At 44.1% G+C, this 20,691-nt stretch overlaps 1 protein-coding gene across 4 annotated transcripts in view; it reads right to left on the bottom strand.

Annotated features, from left to right (window-relative positions):
- The window catches only part of ACVR1 (activin A receptor type 1), a 110,977-nt gene that overhangs the window by 13,150 nt on the left and 77,136 nt on the right, over positions 1–20,691 (bottom strand). For all 4 annotated transcript variants that reach the window (XM_032789099.2, XM_032789092.2, XM_075070219.1 and 1 more), the window contains 3 exons: positions 20,052–20,198; positions 9,666–9,941; positions 4,322–4,519 (listed from right to left, as the gene is read on the bottom strand). In XM_032789099.2, the coding sequence (XP_032644990.1) occupies positions 4,322–4,519; positions 9,666–9,941; positions 20,052–20,198 (621 nt within the window). The remainder of the gene's footprint in view (positions 1–4,321; positions 4,520–9,665; positions 9,942–20,051; positions 20,199–20,691) is intronic.

Genomic DNA, 20,691 nt, shown 5'->3' with positions numbered 1-20,691 from the left:
CCCCAGTCGTGGGGTGTTCAGGCAGCTCTGTCACTATCAGAGTCCAAAGCCACACTTGCGGAAGGGACTGGAGGACAACGGTCCTTGTGCTTCAGAACTGGAATCACCAATGGAACAGGAAGATTCTTCTCCCTATACACCTTACCCTCCACTCTGATTTTTTTTTTTTTGGACAGAATCAGTCCTTAGGGTCTGTGTGCAAGGGCTTGCCCAACCTCAATGGGCTCACGGTAGCGTGTCTCTTACAGACAGTCCTCAACAGTGATCTGTCCTTGTGCCCATGAGAGTGTCCCTTACTCTTATGAGAAGACCTGAAGAGTGTGTCTTGGAGTTTAGATACCGAGTGCTCCACTCCTAAGCACGAGCAGTGCCCCTCTGTGCATGTTTGATGAGGCCAATGTACAAGGGGGTCTTCCTGGGCAGGATCAGAAAGGGGCTTCATAGCCTTCTCCATTATCTCTAAGGTGAAACTCACAAGCTTTGAGTTCTTGGTGGAAACGAGTGACACATGCTGCATGTCACTAAAATGTGTATCTCATCTAAATAGTAGGGACAGAGCTGGTATTAATTCCTTCTCTGTCAATGAGTAAGGCAGGAAATACAGTTTTGAAAATGGAGAGTCTGGGCACAGTCCCTGACTATGAGGAAGGAGTCCCCAGCCTGGGGAAAACAAACTACACTAACCTAATGAACAACTATTTACAATCTTATTTACAAGTCTTCTGAAAGGATGACACTCGATTCTGACTCAGACCATGCAGATGTAATAAATAACTGGGAGGGTGTTGACCCACACTGCTTCTTGTGCTCCTGAGTTGAGAATATAAGATGATCTAATGTGCATGTGCAGGGGACAAAGGACATTGCTTGTTAAAATCTCCAGAGTCAGGAGTATGGTGTGCATGCGTACCCCACACGTGTAATGCACAGAGGGACAAAAAATTGAACTTCTCATAGCTAGCTAAAAAAAGTTCCATATCTAGTTGAAACTATAAATGTCTTAATTGAAAACTGGTATAAAAAGTTTCACTGTGCAGACAGCTTCATTGAGAAAAAATATTGTGCAATGTGAAGATATACAGGCACCCCATTAACTATCACCAATCCTGTTAACCATAGCTATGAATGGCATCAGTCAGTTATATTGAAACACACATTTTGTTCTCATCTCAGTTTCCCTTGTGGTCTTGGGTTGAGTTACCTATTACACAGTTGGTTAAACCACCACTCATCCGAAAGAACTCTCACTAGGACAATCGGTAATTAGGTTTCCAATCCACAGTGCTCAATGTTTAGAAAGAAAAATATGCCATTTCAGATAAAGTTCAGAATCTAAATCTCAACATAAGCTCATTGTTACAGATCAAATCTCAAGACACTCAAGTGACAAATTGCAACCCCGAGGTTTCCAAGTATTGAGAAATATTCTCAATCTTTTTGACTCCCTTTTTTAAAAGTTCACCAGTAAAATATTAACAAAAACATTGATGCTAATTTTATAGCCACACAGAGTTTGTGCACAACAATTTTTTTAGTGACATTTTTTCCACTTCTCTATTTAACCATCCCTTGTAGCTACCTCAACTCATCTTACTGGAAAGGACACACACCTTACTTCTAAGGCAGTGGTTCTCAACCTATTTGCCACTGTGGGCTGCATATGCAGCTCTGTTATGTGGGCCACACCCACACACTAGATATACTATCTGTATGGCCCTGAGGATGTCACGTGGGCAGTAGCTGTGTGCTGACTGGGCTACAAGCAGCCCATGGGGAGCGAGCTGAGAACCACTGTTCTAAGGCCACAATCACATCACTTCATGGTTCAAAAGCCATCTGTTGACATACCAAAGCGATCCTTGCTCTATACAGTAGAACATCAGAGTTACAAACACCTCGGGAATGGAAGTTGTTCGTAACTTTGAACAAAACTTTATAGTTCTTTCAAAAGTTTACAACTGTTGCCTAATAAAGCTTTGAAACTTTATGATGAAGAAAAATGCTGCTTTCCCTTTATTTTAGTAGTTACATTTAACACAGTACTGTACTTTTTTTTTTGTTTGTTTGTTTTTAGTCTTTGCTGCTGCCTGATTGTGTTCTTCTGGTTCCAAATGGGGTGTGTGGTTGACTGGTCAGTTCTTAACTCTGGTGTTTGTAACTGAGATTCTACTGTACAGCACCTCTCCCAGTGTCTCGAGAAGGTCCATATTCAGAGAGCAGGGATAGTGTTGCTCCCACTAGAGAATGAATCACAAGATTCCAGTGGACTTCCACGGAAGCAGGATCTGTTTGTATTTGGCTCCTAAATGTTATGTGGAATTGTTTGCCACAGAGCCACCCAACTAGCTCATCTTATTTTCTAATCTCAAAAAAGAACCCATTTTAGAATTCTCTTTTAAAGAAATTATTCCAGTTCCAGAATGCAGATTTTATAGAAGTAACTGCCTACACCTGGAGACTGTGTTGAGCATTGTCTTGGATGGGGGAGCAATGCTTTCAGGGGAAAATCATTGTCAACTTTATAGTTAGGATGGCCACTGCTATTCAGGAGTTGCTGTGAAACGCAGCCTAATTGTTATAATACACGACCAGCTTTTCTGCTTTAAACACTACTGCACCTGCTGACCTCCTTCCCAAGACCCAAGTCTACTCCCTCTGGGCAAGTCTTCACTAGGTCAAAAAGTGGGCTCTTATTTTGAATACATACGGTAAAATCCAAGTAGAGGCAAGGTAATTTGTAGTTTTCGTACCTGTCTCAAGCTGCTAACAGATTATGGGGAAGTTTAGTGTTTACCTTGACCTGCCAACAGGTATGAAAACTACCTGCTGCTTTGTCTTCACTGGGATTTTACCTCATCTTACCATACATTAGTCACACATGGTAACACCACAACCTTTTTTCTAGATCTGAGGCCTTACCTTAACAAGAGACTTTCCTAGGAAAATGATCAGGCGCAAAGCAAATCAATACATATGTATTTCAGTAAACAGATTGGAGACTTTTATCAAAGTTAAACATATTATAGCTAAGAACCTTAATACATAATATAACTGCTATTTTCCCTATGTGGATTTTGAATGCTTGCTTAAAATTCAAAGCTTCTCAATCTATACAGAAGTTTCTTCCACAAGCCACTTGTGCTAATTCGACAGGATACTTAGAGTATGTCTACACTACCCACTGGATCGGCGTGCAGCGATTGATTATCGGGGATCGATTTATCGCGTGTAGTGTAGACACGATGAAAAAGTGATCGGGGATCGATTTATCGACTGCTGAACTCCAACAGTGCAAGAGGCAGAAGCAAAGTTGACGGGGGAGCCGCAGCCGTCGATCCAGCGCCATGATGACGCGAAGTAAGTAATTTGAATTTGATCTAAGATACATAAGCTTCAGCCATGCTATTCTCGTAGGTGAAGTTGTGTATCTTAGATCGATCCCCCCTCCCAGAGTAGACCAGGCCTGAGGCACATGCAAAGTTTAAGCGTATGAGTAGTCCTAATCACTTATCTGGCTTGAGGGTTACTTCCAAACAAACTTCCACCACCACCTCATACAGTGCTCCAGAGGGCTCCCAGTCCCTTTCTGACCAGAGGAACAAGACCAGATTCGGTATTTGTACTTCAGACTCCTGCAGTATATCCATCCCTTTTGGTCACTGAGAAACTAGGTGTATGGTGTTTTCCACTAAGGAATCTTCGAGACAGCTATCTAGGATAAGATTCCCCCTACCAATGCATTATTGCTCACTGCTGAAGAGAAGAATAATATCAGAAAATTCCTCGTGAAAAAGAAATATCTGTTCAAAATACAAATTTAAGAGTGCAATGTGTTTAGCTTGATATACAGTAAGCATACCCCGGAACACACCTCACTTCCCTTCTCTATATTGTCCTTTGGGTTCTCTAGAAGCTCACACTTAAATACCCAAGGAACTAAACATGTTTGAATGGGCTCAAGCATGGGGAGCAGAGTAGAGTTATCCTCTCAGGACATCAGAGCCCCTCTCAGCATTACCATTTCAGTATAATAATAAAAATCATCTTCAATTTGGAATTCAACAATGGTTGCTTTTCATCATATCCTATCCAAAGTTGGCAAAAGCACTTTGCACATCAGATACGGGACAACACAAGTCCTTCAAAGTGAGTGAGAATTCAGCCTCTGGAATACAAACACTTCAGAGATACAGTATTTTTACATTGCCTACTTAGTTCAACAGCAAAGTGTGCAGCAGAATGGCAGATACTTTCACTGTTTTCTTACCTCTCTTGAAAAAGCAGAAGTCTGAGTCCTAAAAAGAAATCCTCAAATACTCACCATTGCTAACCATGCGTCTAGCTACTTCCCAGAGGACTAGTCCAAAAGCCCAGATGTCAACCCTTTTATAAGAGTCAAAGCAGTCCACTTGAATGGTTTCATCTAAGACTTCAGGCGCCATGTAGCGCTTGGTACCCACACGGGGGTTGTTCCCCACATCCAACTGATTAGTGCTTTGGGAATGCATAACTGCAAGACCTGAAACAAAGAAAGCAGAGTTGCATTTTTAAAACTCTACTAGCACATGCAGTTAGAGACTTGAACTACATATAAAAGTTGGTTCACACTCCAAGGACACAGAGGTTGCTTGAAAACAAGCAATAGACAGGGTTCAAGTGTCCAAAGAGCAGCTGTGTCAGCTCCACACTAGCTACCAAATATCAAACAGCCAGTCTGGCCACAGACTTAGACCAACTATCTCTTACAAGATTACTATTAAACATGTGTATTGCACTGTTATAAAATTTTATCATTCCAGGGATTAAGTGTTTGGCTGCCACTGGATGTCACCATTACTCTCTACACGTATAACCAGAAGGCCAGGAATCTTATTTAAAAAGAAAACAATCCTACCCTGAGTCCAAATGTATTTATGGAACTTTTGGGTAGGCGGACATGTACAAACTGTGAGGGAAAGAACTTTTTTTTTTTGCAGAGAAGAAACGATACTGCATGACCAATATGTAGACTGGAGTAAAAAATAAAGCTGAAAAACAGCAACACAGATGTAGGTCAGAAAGTAAACATCCTTAAAGGGGCCTGAGATGAGTCAACCAAAACCACTCACCTTGGTTTATGCTGATCTCCAAACATTTAAGTAACATTTAATTAAAGAACATTATGTGAAAGACTAAATTATAGTAAATTTGGAAACACACAAAGAACCTATTTTACCATGGTAAACAGGCAGTCACTCCCAAAGTAAACGGCGACAGGTGTAGGACAGCACTAAGCAACAAAACAGAAGACAGACTCTTCCTGATTCCCTTACCAAATTCTGCAAGAGCAACATCTACTACTAAAATTTAACACAGGCTTATTTAAGACAACCTGATAACACTAACTGCAGACCTATGGAAGATTAAGACACAGGATTACTATATTCCTAAATATTCCTTCAAAACACAATCTCTTTTCCACAGTAACAAGGATTTGAAAACATATTTTTCTGCTGTTTAAGTGCACTTCAAATCAATTTGGAATTGCTACAAGAACTTGCACAGAACTAGAAATCTGCTAACCCCTTCATTGCTAAGGAAGATAATATACTAAGTCTGCTCATCAGCTAAAGCCATCTCCAGTCCTTAATAAGTACACATTCCCCCTTTCAGATAGGGAAAGTAAATTTTACAGAGCAGTTTTCCTGGCAAACTTTGAACACATCAGTACTTTGGGGGAATTTGCTGATATGATCAGAACACTATTCAAATTGGATGAAAGATTCAGCAGAATGACAGGTCAAGGGCTTCATGAGATTCAAGTTAGTGTTTTTCTACACTACAAAATGAGAAAGTGTTGCAACCAGATCCTCAATATGATGGTGTCTGTATGTAGGTGGTATTTAGAGACCAGATGTTTCACTGTTTTCAGCTTACTTGCCTTCCACTTCAAGAAGCCTAGCTGAAAATTTGAGTTCGGGAACCCAAGCACTATGCAGGGTATCAACTACTGCAGACTACTGATTTTGACAGGAAACATTTAAGGGAGAGAGAGGAAGAGTTGGAACTGATGCAGCTTCTTGGTTTTTGTCAAGAGAAGAAAAAAAAGTCTTATTTTACATCACTATTGGGATCATTAATGGCTTCCACACAGATATTCCATTCTAAACATTGAGGAGGTTATAAAATTACCACTCAAGCAATTTTATTAGAACTTTTACATCTTCTCTAGGAAGGTAAGTACTTGTTTCAGAACAGTGACATTTACTGCACTATTTTGTGTCCCGTACTATATGTAAGTCTCTGTTCTCTTCTACAACGCTATTGCAATGATTCATTGCGTATATGGATTGCTTTTATAGTTCTCCCAAACAACAATTTTCCTAAATCCAGTAACTCGAATACAGACAGACATTCATTAAAGTGAAGCCACCACATATACTTGGGTTTCTTTATTAGAAAGGTATATCTATACAGAAAGCATGAGGCTTTTTGTCACAATTGTAACAAACACAAAAAAACACTCTGCAAGCTAGGTAATTCACTGAATGTTTTGGAACTAGGTAAAGTTTTGATTTCAAAGGACTTTCCTTCCTAAACTTCTAGTTCATGTCCAGCCTAGATTAGTAGCAACTGAAACTTATTACCATCGAATTGCCATTTGGCAATAAATTTATTAGTTCTCCATCCAGATCTTAAGAGGACAGGTGTAACCAGCACACCTGAAGATGCTTTCATCAGAGAAGAATAGGGCTAAACAACAATGAAGAAGTGATCACGCCAGTAACACCAATGTAGGGAAGACTGCACAGACATCGTCTGTGCTACAACTGTTCTATAAACAGAGCTGCTCAGCTTTGAAAGAGTTTTCAGAGTTTTTCATTCACCGCTGAAAAAATGAGAGAGTGTATATACACACACAATTTTTACTCTTGGAGAAACAATCTGCAACTGCGGCATGCAGAAAAATGTCCACCCCACTCTATCCCACCAAATCCCTTTGCTTTCTTGCAGAAAATGGTTTCTATGGGGAAGCAAAGAGAAACTGCACCAATACTCACTCACCCCTCCCCAGCAGCTCAGACTGTTCAGGCAGCAGAGGAGAGAGGGAGGAGGAGGAGGAGGAGGGGGAGGACCAGGACAACAATGGAGACAGAGTTTCTCCTCCCCTTCCCCCACACAGAACAGCTGGGGCTGGGTCAGATTGAGCCCCAGAAAACCTTCCCTGGCTGAAGGAAGCACTGCACCATGGGGGGGTGGGGGTGGGGTCGGAGAGAAAGGTGTTTCGGATGCATGGGGATTGGGTGGACAGGGGGAGCAGCTCCCTATACAGTGATACCCCCCGCCCCAGCCCCTCTGTATCAGGAGTGCCCTGAACTCAGAACCCCTCCACTGAGCCCCCAAACCACCATCCTGCTGAGCTTCACCCCTAGATCAGAAGCCCCCCATACCCAGACCTCCACCACATGAGCCCCAACCAGCTGCACCTTGACCCCCCACCCCACCAAGCCCCACTCCCCCTCCAATGAGCCCTAACCACCTTCACCATGCCTCTCCTTCCAGGGTCCCATTCCCCTCTGCACCCAGAACCCCGCACCAATTCCCTGTGCACCCTCACCCACACCCCCCCAAGCTGCTCACACTCAGATTTCATCACACAGAACCCTGGTACTCTTGAGGGAATTATGCGTCCACACACACACACGCACACAAAATCTGCAAAGTTCTACACATTTTAATTGTCAAAACAATATAGTCACACCATTTTCAATTATTTCGGTAATCAGCAAATAATTGAAAACGGTGTGATTATATTGTGTTGTTTTGACAATTAAAATTGCAGAATTTTAAAATATTAGGAGCAGAATATTTAGTTTTTTGGGGCAGAATTCCCTCAGGAGCAATTTTTTCTTTTAGTTTATACAATTAAGGAATTTCTTAACTGGATGCACTGGTAGATCCAGAGCAGTGACTTGGATGGGAATACAATGCATAACCACCTGGTTCTTAACTGCACCTCTCTAATCATCATAAGCTACACTTCACTACAGGCAGGGTGAAGAGATAGCTCAGTGGTTTGAGCATTGGCTTGCTAAACCCAGGGTGGTTGTGAGTTCAATCCTTGAGGGGGGCATTTAGGGATCTGGGGAAAAACTCTGTCAGGGGATTGGTCCTGCTTTGAACAAGGGGGTGGACTAGATGACCTCCTGAGGTGCCTTCCGACCCTGGTATTCTATAAAAAAATAAAAAAACAGACCAGAAGAGAATGAAGACAGGCCAACCATGCACAGAGGGACTCAATACATCCTGAAGAGGAACAACAATTTTGGTTAATCCTCATTAGAGATAATGAAGTAAGAGGAGTACTCCATAAATAGGTGGCCAACATTTTCATATACAAAAAGGCCATTTATTTTCCCCACTGTCAAAAATCAGAACAGCAGCAAATACTTCTGCTCCTATCTGTTTAACATACAGCCCTCCACTATACTAATGAGGTCTCATTTCACTTCTATGGTGCTGACTCAATAGTAAAATAAATGCTGCCCCCTTCTGGTGATGATTAAGTATTATCTTAAAAATGAACTCTACAAAGCAGAATTTAAAGATGTGTATTACTTATTCCACTAAATAAAATATCCTTTTCCTGTTTCATATTCCCTCTGTGGATTCCAAGGAGCTGTCCTCTCAGCAGAGATACAGCCAGGTTGTTACTTATTATGGAAGCACTTGCATTTATGCTGAACACTATTTGCATGTGATAAAGTCAGATCTCAATGTGTGTCAGAGACCCAATGAAGTTAAATAAGAATTACGCACAAAGAAAATCTCAGAATCAAGTCACACAATGTCTTAAAATCCAGCCAATTATTCCCTTACATTCAACATGCCTTAAGACGACCAGTCTGTCCCTTTTTTCTTCCCTTCGCACAGGTAACAAGCATCACGCCATAATGCCTTGTACATTAACCAGTCATGTTGCATTAATCATCCCTCTGCACACCCTCCCGGCCTAGAAATTGCTATTTAATTTAAAAAAAAAAACATACATACAGTAACTCAATAAAAGCTTGGTTCTATGCTCACTATCAGTGGCAAAAGTCCCACTGACTTCAGGAATGCTGGATCAGGCCTATAGGTGTCAGGGAGTTTAAATGTTATATTTTGTACAATAAGTTTTACAGGCAAAAAATTTAGTAGGATTTTAAGATTTAAGTAAAAGCATTTGGAACAATAAGTACATCATCATTTTTAGTAAGAGCCCAGTTCAACCCAACTCCCATTGACTCCAAATCAGAGTCAGATCAAGCCCTAAATTGCCCACCTTCCCTTTTGAAATGGAAGAATGGGGAAAAAAATAAAATTTAGAGGGCAAAAAACGTTAATTAGATCCTAAATACTATCCATAAAGCCTCTGAAATGCTATAGACTAGACATTATTAATGAAACTGAAGAGTTATTTATTGATGAAGCCCAGTCTGAGAATGATCCAAAATGTAACATCTGCTTCTGAAATCAGAAGTGGTACTAAGTTTATTCAGCTGGATAGTACTTGATAAGTGCCCCCTAGTGGCTGCCCTAACTTCCAGAAAGGGAAAAATAACTCAAAGCACCTTAAAATGTATCTACTATATTTGGTTAGTTATGGAACATGCAGTTTGTGTTGATTGTTAACTGAAACTCACCTAAATCTGCTATACAGCACTGCCCATTTTTTTTAACAAGGATATTTTTGCTCTTCAAGTCCCGGTGGGAAATGGCAGGCTTCCCCTGAGTCCCAAATATCTCTATGTGCAAGTGTGCAAGGCCACTGGCTATGGACAAGACTATTCGTAGGCAGCTGACAGTGTCTAGCGTAGTAAGTTGTAGATAGTCATACAGAGATCCCATTTCATGATAGTGTGTAATTAACCACAACTGGGTGCTGGAGTTTCTAGAAGTCATATCTGATGCAATAAAACCTGAGATGAGAAAAGCAAAAAGACAACAAAATTAGATTACACAGATTTCAAGTTTACATCAAGAGGTAAAATGTCACCAACAACATATAATTTAAAACTGAACTGAAATGTAGTCATTACTTGTGAAAGGCCACTGTAGAGATGATAAATACTAAGGTGAGAGAGCAATCTTAAAAAGATATTCATAAAATGCAACTCAAATTTATTCACAAAAATGCATGAGACCTTCATTTGAATGACTACAACAAGATAAAATTGCAAGTTTTAGTCAAAATCAAACAAGCTTTTTAACAACTAATATCCACAGGTCAAATTTCATTTTAAACAATTTCCTTTCTTTGGAATGTTGGCTAATTAAGCAAATCAGTTTTAAATAGGAATTAAACTAAGTGTTTTCAGTTTTTATTTCCAATAATTAAAATAAAGTAACTCAATATTTGCCTTCAACTGTAATCAAAGCCAAGTCATTATACAGTGTTTAGATTGCCAAAACTAATTAAGTGAATACCCATAGCTCTAGCTACCTTGAACTCAATTAAAATATAAATATACAATACATATTCACCCCCACCAATCAGTCTGACCAGAAATGCAGTCATAATCGAAGAAACCAACTGATACCACATTTCACTTCAAAGCCCCATCGTTCACTCTAGACCCTAAACCTTCCCCAAATGCCTGCGAGAACAGGCAAACCCTGCAAAGTGCATTTGAGGTCAAATGATTTGATCTATTTTGGGTCACAGAGTGAGAAATGAAACCAAAATTGAGTGGCCTGCCAGCAACTTCCCCCACTTAAAGGGAGCTCCAGTTTGAGCATGATTGCAACTCTAACAGAGTGGCATTGGGAGAGAAGCAATCCCTCAAACAGGCAGGTCTGAGGCCATTTAAATCTTTATTGGTCAAAAAACACCACATTTTACTTGAGGCCAACAAGCAGCCAGAGCAGATCACAGAAAATGTGTGTGCCAGTGAGCTACTGTGCTTAGTAAGCAAGCAGCCTTATTCCGACCAGTGTAACTGTCGGATTTAAGACGAAGCTCCATGCAGAGTGGTGCAATAGCCTAATTGGAATGATAAAGGCATTGACAGGAGTGAAGTCCATATCCAAAAAGAAGAGACCACACGCCTTTCTGGCCAAGAGTATATGAAAAAAAGGGGCAACGGGGAGGCAGAGAGTAACAACAGCTACTTGATAATCCGTGCCCAACTGTTGGTCTAACCAGATCTCCAGATTATGAGCACATAGTAGCCAGGGAGTACACCCTCAAAAATCAAGATATTTCCTTCAAGCTACCATCACCATCTTGGCTTCGGTCTCTTCTGGGCTAAGCAACAAACAGCTTGCTCTACAGTTGCTGGAAATGCCACTTCGGAATTGCTGAAGCAAAACAAATTAGAAGAAGATGCACCCTGAGGCTGCATCAAACTGCTCTAGGCACCAAACCCAAGATGCTCCATCCACAAGATTAGTGGACAAAAGTTGGCCAATTGCCTAGAGGAATTTAGCAAGACCTAGTCAAGCATCTTTAGTCAGATGATCACTTCCTCCCCCCCCCGACCAAATGCTGGACAACTCAGGCCTTGGCTACATTTGCAAGTTGCAACGCTGGTGATGGGGTTACAGAGCTGCAACTCACTCGCTGTCCACACTTACAAAGCCCAGCCAGCGCTGCAACTCCCTGGCTGCAGTGCTGGCTGTACTCCTGCTCAGCTTCGGGTGTGGCGAATCCAGCGCTGGTGATGTAGCGCTGCTCATCAGGTGTGGACACTAACCAGCGCTGTAATTGGCCTCCAGGGTATTAGAAGGTATCCCAGCATACCCTTTCAGCCTCTCTGGTCATCATTTCGCACTCCACTACCCTGGGCTCAGGTGACCCGCCCTTTAAATGCCCGGGGAATTTTAAAAATCCCCTTCCTGTTTGCTCAGCCAGGCGTGGAGTGCAATCAATCAAAATCAATCACTGACCATGCCTCCGCGCCCCAAACGAGCCCCAGCATGGACCAATGCCGAGCTGCAGGACCTCATCAGTGTTTGGGGTGAGGAAGCTGTGCAGTCACAGCTGCGCTCCATTTCGATTTGCTTGCTGTCTTGATTGCGGGTTTGTTCGGTTGGTGTGTTTGTGTGGATGAGCTGTGTCGAGGGTCTACAGCTGCCGCTCCAGCCATAAAATCTGATGAAAGCCTACGCCGATACAAATCCATGCAGCATATGCGGCCATGCACTGGGGACACTGTTGCAGTTGCAGGTTAAGTAAGTAGGAAGCTGCGGGGCCTCATGCATTCAAAGCACGTGAGAGGAAACCTGCGCCCAGGTGCTGCCCCCGACTTACCTGCCTTTTACAATGAGGCTGGATGCGAACTTGGGTGACCCATGGCCAATCGAGGATACGGATGGACACTGCAGAGCCAGCGAGAGGGGTAGAGAAGAACCGAGAGAGATCAGTGGAGACACCGCCGGGTGAGTCCAGGAGCATGCAGCAGGAGCTCTTCAGCGACAGCAGCCAGGGAAGAAGCTACCATTGCAGCCGCTGGAACTTGTGATGAAGAGAAACCAGAGCGGAGACTGTCCTGTAAGAGTTTTATTGATAAGATGGAAAGGTTTTGAGGAGGGGGGTGGTATGGGCTGGCTGGCAAGCATCCTAGTCCAATGTTGGGAATAGCCCACTGAGGTTGGGTCTATCACGTCGTGGTAATCGCCCTCTGAATTCTCGCCAAAGATTTCAGCCAGGACGGTGGCAAGCGCTTGCCGTAAAGTTATAGGAGAAGCCACTGTGTCCTTTGCCCAGTTCAGGGGGCGTAACGCGGTCTGCCACGCCATTGTGCGACGTGTGGGGGAAAAACCAGTTTGCTGCACACAGGGCTAACTGTGCAAGGGACACAGCGGAAGGCATCAAGCTGGTAGAAGACCCTCCCGTCTCTGCCCAGGTGCACGGGGAGCGAGTGACAATTATCTGGAGAAATAAATGCCTGTGGAAATGCAGGGGATACAGATCAGGCAGTTCCCCCAGCTTGTTCTTTGCGTTCCCCAAGTGCAACAGAGAACCCCCAGTGAAATTGTCCCCCCCCTGAAAAAAGTTGCCAAAACGGCAGCCGCTCCGCCCTTTCCAGGTGAGCCGCGAATGCAAGATGGCTCCCGAGGTAAACTCGTGTGGCAGAGGTGGGGTGTAGGTCAGTCAGTCTCCTCCGCTAGCTGGCTGACCTTGCTTCCCCAATGCACAGAAACCCATGAGCCCTGAGTGTATCTCACTGCAGTTCTTGATGCTTGCTGTGGCCTACTGGATGCTGCTCGCTATGTGTAATATGAGTGCTACAAATAGTTCTACAAAACCCCTGAGTGTGATTATAACCAATGGAGCCTCGAGGAAGGTTTCTTCTCTCTCTTTTTTTTTTTTTAATAAGGTCCTTGAATCCGACTGCATTTTTCACGGACTTCTGAGAAGCTGCAGGTTATGGCGGAGCCAAGGGAAAAGTAAGAGGAGCTACTGAAAGCAGTTATGACATCTGTATCCAGAGATGATAAGAGGCGCAGGAATGGAGGAACAGAGCTATGGAAAAAGAATGGTGCTACAACAAATGGAATTGGTGTCAAGAGACGCATCAAACTGGCTGATAAAGGTCCTGGAGCCAAAAGGACTGCAGTGAATCAATGGGTAGCCTGCAGGCAGAGCACACCGTGCTTTCTTCCCCCATCCCAAAGCTCTTCTCCATTGTCCCCACTGTCCTCAAACCCCTTCTCCATGCATCCTGGTTCACCACAACCAGGCCTCCAACACCTGTACGTTCACCTACCAGCCTACAACTAGACCCTTACCCTATGCACTCAATCCCCCGATTCACATGCATCATGTAATCCTGAAGTGCAGCAGGGCATTGCATCTACATCCAGCGGCACATAGTCAAACCTCTGACGTTACTGGCCTCATCACCCTACCGCCCTGCCCCGTTTTAGGTACTGTATTTTAATAAAGATTTCTGTCTTTTAAAACAATTACTACAGAAAGTGAAACATACTGTAACCACAAGGAAAAAGCAGCACTGCAAATCTTTAACCACTGCACATCACTCTGTGCAAGGCACCAGAACATTACTGGTGCTTTCAGCCGCGTCAAGATTGCTCCTGTAAGCATCCCAATCCTTGAGCCCTGTGGCTGGGCCTCTCTATTAGCCCTGCTCTCTGGCTTGCAAATTCAGCCTCCAGGCGCTAACTCAGAGTCCATTCGTCCCTCGAAGTTTCACCCTTCCCTTCACAAAATTATTGGAGGTAAAGCACTGATATAACCGCAGATGCGCTTCCCCCAAGTCTAGCTTCCCGTACAAGACACCCCAGCGCGCTTTTAACGGCCAAAAGCGCACCCACAGTCATTCTGCACCCACAGCCTGTAGTTTAAACCGGTTCCTTGCTGCCTGCTCAAGCTTCCCTGGATATGATTTGCATAACAAGACATTACTGGTAAGCGGGTCTCCAAGATCACAATTGGCATTTCGACATCAACTACTGTGATGCTTCTGGTCTGAAAAAAGTCCCCAGCCTGCAGCTTTCTGAACAGGCCACTGGTTCCGAAAGTGACGTGCATACAGTGCCGACCTTTCCAGACCACTCATTAGATGTAAGTGAAACGCCCACGGTGATCCAGCAAAGCGCTAGAACCATAGAGAATACCCCTCCGTTAATGTACTGGATCTCCTGGTGGTGGGCCAGAATAGAATATCGTCCCATCTATGCGCCCTCCACAGTTAGTGAACCCATTGTGCAAAGGCATCCAGAATGTCCGGCACAATTCCCAGAGTTCAGCGCTTTCTCTTAGCAGGATCGATTAATGCGCCCTGCAAAATGCATCACAACTGATGTCCACACTGGATCGACTTTCCACTCCAAAGATGGTTCGCGATCTATGACTGATCAGGTAGCCGTGTCTGAGTCCAGCTTCGCAGACTCAATAGCCACCCGGCTTCTCCACGGACAGAGCGTCTCAGTCGTCGTCATGTTCCTTGCGCCGCAGTGGTTGGGGTGAGCTCAGCACACAGTCATGAAAGCGGCTTTTTCATCCGAAGGGTGCAGCCACTGCTCGTTCATCCCATACTTGCAGGACAATGTGATCCCACCACTCAGCTTGTTTCCCCGAGCCCAAAGGTGGCGTGCCCCACTGCTGCTGAGCACATTCCCAGTTACTGCCCAAGAAGCAATTTAGGGTCAGGAGGTCAGCCGAACTATTTCATCGTCGACTCCTCACTGCACTTTGGCGCGAAGAAGTAGCCAATGCCAAACATGATGTTTGGCAATAGCATCAGCACAGTCCTCAGGCACGCGGGCGCCATTTCGGTCAGAATCACGCGACAGACCACAATGCACCAGACGGGCTGCAAATGAAGCAATGCACTACGGGCGTGGACAGAAGCGAATGACCCGCACCCGTCCGTCCCCTGCCCACAACCCACAGTGCCAAATGGTCGAGGTGCGCCTGTGGGATAGCTGCTCCACAATGCACCACTCCCAAGCAGCGCTTGCAACTGCTGCAATGTGGCCACACTGCAGCGCTGGTCCTGACACAGCTGTACGACCACGAGCTGTAACTCCCAGCAGCTGCACGATGTCCGAGTTACCAAGCCCTCATTATTATACAAGGTACCTCAGAGTAGAGCAAGATGTAAAGACAGCTATTGATATGTATGCGTAGGATGCTTGATCTTTTTCTATGAAGCAGATGGAGGAACAATTTTTTTTTGTAACAGAGAACCAAGACACGGCCCCCCCCGCCGAGGTGTCCTAGACAAAATCAAATCCAAATCCAGAGGCAAAAAGAGAGCAGCTCCTCTTGTTAGTTTGACAATGAAGTTAGTCCCAAAATAGAAAGCCCACAGGAAATTAAACCACGGCACCTGCAAACAGCAAATGCACTTGTCAGCCCCTCCCACACACCGTTTTTCCTTTAAAATTCTGTTTCTTTGGAATGACATTTTGACCCTTTGTGCCTGAAAAAAAAAGTCCAAGGAACTTAATCGAGCAGAAAGTTCACAAGTAATCGAGATAGAGATCTACAATTTACTGAGTCAATACAGCAGAACAATGGGAAAGGGTAATATTTCAGGCCAACTCAGGTATGACTTCTCGAGAGAATGTTCAAGAATTCACATTTCTGGAGCCAAAATATATTTTGGGAACGAGCAGAGGAAAACTGATTCAGGAAACTGACAACAGTTGGCAGGCTTGATCCATGGAAGCCAGAGTGGGAGGCATTCTCTAACAGAAAGAAACAAGGAAAAAGCCTTCATAAAGATAAATTAAGAAAGTGAGACATTATGGTAAGGTAAAGGTCACTAAGCAAGTAAACAGACTGCTGCTTTTATTTTTCAGTAATGATACACCAGTGAAAAGCGAGAGCCGTCTCACGACGGATAATATCGTCGAATGAGCTAAAATCGGTTTAGTAGAACTGATATATAAATCAGTTTTATGCGGCCACCACACACCGTAATCGCGTGGCGCGCGATGTGTCGGAGTGGCATAACGTCGGATGTTCTGAATGCGTTGCAGTGTAGGTAGCTCTTCCGTAGCTATCCATTATTCCCACAGTCTCCCCGCCCCTTGCGAATCTGGTTGAATCATTATTGTCGCGAGTGGTTCTGGTAAAGGTATTCATCAGTCATTCCTTCCTTCCGGAAAACATCAGTGACATTCCTTGTTCGTGCCGTTTTCCCTGGTTATTGCCCTAGCCAGGACGCCATAGCTAACAGAACCAGAGCCCGGCTTCAGTCTTTTTTTTCCGGCACCCGTAGTGATAACTGGATGCCGCGAAGAGAGACGTATTACTCCAGCCTAGCACAGTCAGCATTCACTTGTGCAATGATAGCAGAAGTGGTTACAGGCGTCGTACCGTGTCTACGCCGACTAAACTGGGCAATGAATGACGGTTTATTCTTCTCCCGCCTCTGTATGGCCACTTTGCATCATGAGTGCCCCTGCCTGATAATCTGGCCGGCGGTGCAACGCAAAGGCAAAATTGGGATTGCTCCCCAGTCAGATCCCTCCCTTGATTGGTTCTAGAAAATAGATCGATCTGCCTAGAATAGGGGGCAAGTGTATTAGAAATCCTGAGGTGCATCAGAGAGCACAGCTGTGCTCGTTCAGTATGCACAGGGGGTGCCCCGTGCCAACAACCCCACCCGTGCGTTCCTTTCTCCCCCAACCTTCCTGGGCTACCATGGCAGTTGTCCTGCACATTGTGGCCGTCGATGAAGTAATTAAGAATGCAGGATAAGAAACATTATATGACAGTAAAATGGGGAGCGCGAGCCTCGCCGGTCGTGAATGATAAGTCAAAGACAGGACAATTTAAGCGGGGTGAGTGGGGGAGGAGGAGCACCGCGCATACTGCTGCTATGGGCAAGTCCAGAATCTTTTCTTTACACAGGATAAGGGAGGGGGCTGATTGAAGCTCAGCCCCCAGTTGCTGATGAGGAAGACGGTTACCAGCCCCATTCTGTTAGACCATCTACTGGGAATAACTGGGAAGTCATTCCCATTTTTACCCAGGCGCCGCCGGCCCAGCCTCACCTAGCAATGGCAGCCTAGGAGGCACCTTCACGGGGCTCGGTGATGCGACCGACATGGATATCAGTCCATATGGGTGCACCGGGTGTCTACCACTGGGGGAGGGAGAGGAGCCAGGATGACTGACTCTTCACTGCTTCCAGCATCAACGTCTAGCCAGAGGCATTCATGTACACAGTTAGAGGCGGTGACACTGGAAAGAAGTCAAGAACTGATTTCTTTCGCATTTTCTTTCAACGTGGGGGGGTGGGGAGAAACTGAGGACTAGTTCCCTGAACCACGCCAGACACTGCTGTTTGACCCTACCAGGCATTGGGGAGCTGCAAGCCAAGAATGAAAATATACTTTTCAAGAGACTGCTGTGGACTGTTGGGAAATAGCTGGAGTCCTCAGTACCTCCCTCCTCTCCCTCCATGAGCATCCAGTTTGATTATTTGCTTTCCGTACACGTTGTCATGCCAGCGCTATGTAGCCTGGAGATTTTTTTCAGGAACGCTTTGGCATGGCGTTCTTCTGTAACGGAGCGTCCTGTATACAACAGATTGGGTCCCCCCATAAAGGCGGATCAGTATCCAGTATCTCACCTGTACAAGTCCATGCTGAGAGCTTCGTTTTTGGATTTGGGACTGCATCGACCAACCCCGTGCTGAACTCAAGAGCTACCACAGACTGGGCAAATCAGGAAATGTAATTCAATAAGTTCGCGGGGGCTTTTTCCTGTTTCCCTGCTCCGCTGCATCCGAGTTCAGATTGCTGTCCAGAGCGGTCCAGTGTGTACTGTTGTGGATACCACCTGCGAGACCAATAACGGTCGAGATTTCCGTCCACCACAACCGTAATCCCGAGTATGTTTAAATATCAAATTTATCAAATTTAGTGCTACTCCTCTCGTCGGGGAGGAGTACAGAAATCGATTTAAAGAGCCCTTTATATCGATATAAAGGGCGTTGTAGTGTGGATGGGTACAGCGTTAAATCGATTTAATGCTCTTTAAATCCATTTAAACACGTAGTGTAGACCAGGCCAGAGACTGCGAAAGAAAGAGTACTACCTAAACTTACAAACTGCAACTGTGGTTCAATAGATGCAAGTGTGACAAAATTAGAGAAGAAAACACATTTTCTTAGGCTTTTGGCTCTAAACAGAGTGTTGCAACAGGTACAATTTACAGAGAGAAAGTGATACAGGGTCTCAGTATTCAATATGTTTATATGGAGGAAAAATGGGCTACTTCATAAAGGACAACTCTAAAGTCTGACTTTAAAGCAGATTTATTAAGTTGATACAACATAACATCTCTACAAAAAAAGTTAAAAGCATGAAAGGAAAATTAACAACCCAGAGGTCAGAAGCTGCTTCACAGCAATGAACATAAGGATATGGAACATCTGATTTTGGTTCAAGCTCTGACGCACAAAGACAGGAGTTTCTCAAATACACATGAGGAGAGAAGATAGTAGCAATAGCAGGAAAATCAGCAAGGCAATGGAAGTGAAGCTGATTGTCAGGCCATGGCAAGTAGCCTGTTTGCATCCATAATCCTAAAACCAGTGAAATTTTAGCATGTTTTAAGGTGCAAATGTAGTAACATTTTATTTAAGTGAGCAAGGAGAGGAGGAACCAACCTGTCCTGTTCACAATCATCTTCATTAGTCTGGTACATTGAGCTCACAGTACCAGGATATAACCAGACCAGCTCATGATCTCCTCCTCCCTGCATTAGTGCAAGCTCTTGAAACATCTTGTGTTGCTGACACCAGAGTTTGTAGGCTTAGTAAATGTTGATTTCAAATTCCATTTACACCAAGTTATTTAAGAACTGGTAGATCCTGATGACCTCACCCCTACACAAACATACTTTACCCAGACACCACAAAAATATTTCCTAACATTTGGTTGTACATCTTCATAACAACATCCTTTTTGCCTTATACAGGCAACTCATTTCGGAGTCCTCCATGAAGTCTAAAGGAATACTTATACTCAAATCTAACAAGCATCTAACAAGTATGCAACAGTAAGAACAAACTTTGAGAGTTTTTCCCCCCTCTTTCTTCCTACCCCATTACACCTATGTAGATTAAAATGACATTGGGCCTGGATCCAATAAAACGACACTGGGCCTGGATCCAATGCAAGTGACTTGGACAGCTGTCACACAACTCTCAAAATTGTCTGGTTCTCCCCTTTGGTCACACTCCAGTGTGACCTGACAGGCTACTACAGACCCAGGCTGCACACCTCCTTTCTTTTTCCTGCTAGCAATCAGCTGACAGCCACATTGCAGGCTTCGCACTAGCTTGTTTTTTCATTAAGGCAATGACTCTTGCTTTGAGGACCTCTCTGATCAGGGGCTTTTGATTCCAAGGATTGACCTCTAAATCCTTCCCTTATTCCTATAAATTGTCTCCCCCCTCCCTTTTCCCAAAAACACGTACCAAAGCCTGGACACTGAGGGGCATTTAGAAAACTGAAGAGCATGCAACATTACAGTTCAAACTTAACTCAGTTTCCTCATGTCCCTGCTTCAGTATAATGGGTGCAATTGTTCTACTTACCTAAAATATTTTCATGCCGCAGTAACACAGTGTTGTACAATTCAGTTTCCCTGAACCAGGATTTTTCATCTCGTGAAGAAAAGATCTTCACTGCAACGTTTTCTCCTTGCCACTGACCCCTCCAGACCTCTCCATATCGGCCTTTTCCTGACAAAAAGCAAACAGGGAATTTTGACCAACATTCTTCATTAGTGTCAATGAATTATAAGTTAGCATAAATAGATCAAGACAATCCAGTCTAAATAAAAACAAATTTTGAAAGGTGACAAGCTGCACTGCCTGCAGCTCCTTGCCCTCTCTGAAATGCTAAAGATAAACACACACACCCCAATCTACAACTAGGACGCCTACGCTCTTCAGCAATACAAATAAATAAATTGCTGCTGAGGGCTGGGCCCACTTCTACCATGTGCAGTAACGGGAACAGGCATATATCTATTGCGATGCACAAAACAAAAAGCCAATTGAGAGTCACACATTGTATTGGCTACATCGTGGCAATACCACCTTGACCACTTTACTTGTACGCCCTTCCCTATATCCTTCAGCAATCAGTCTGGTCTTTAGATTGTGACCTCTTGGGGGTGAGGACCATGTCTTCTTTCATGTTTGTACAGCATCTAGATTACTGTGGATGCTA

This window comes from Chelonoidis abingdonii, chromosome 10, assembly GCF_003597395.2.
Source record: "Chelonoidis abingdonii isolate Lonesome George chromosome 10, CheloAbing_2.0, whole genome shotgun sequence".
Classification (NCBI taxonomy): Eukaryota; Metazoa; Chordata; order Testudines; family Testudinidae; genus Chelonoidis; species Chelonoidis abingdonii.
This window is presented reverse-complemented; position numbering and strand designations above follow the sequence as displayed.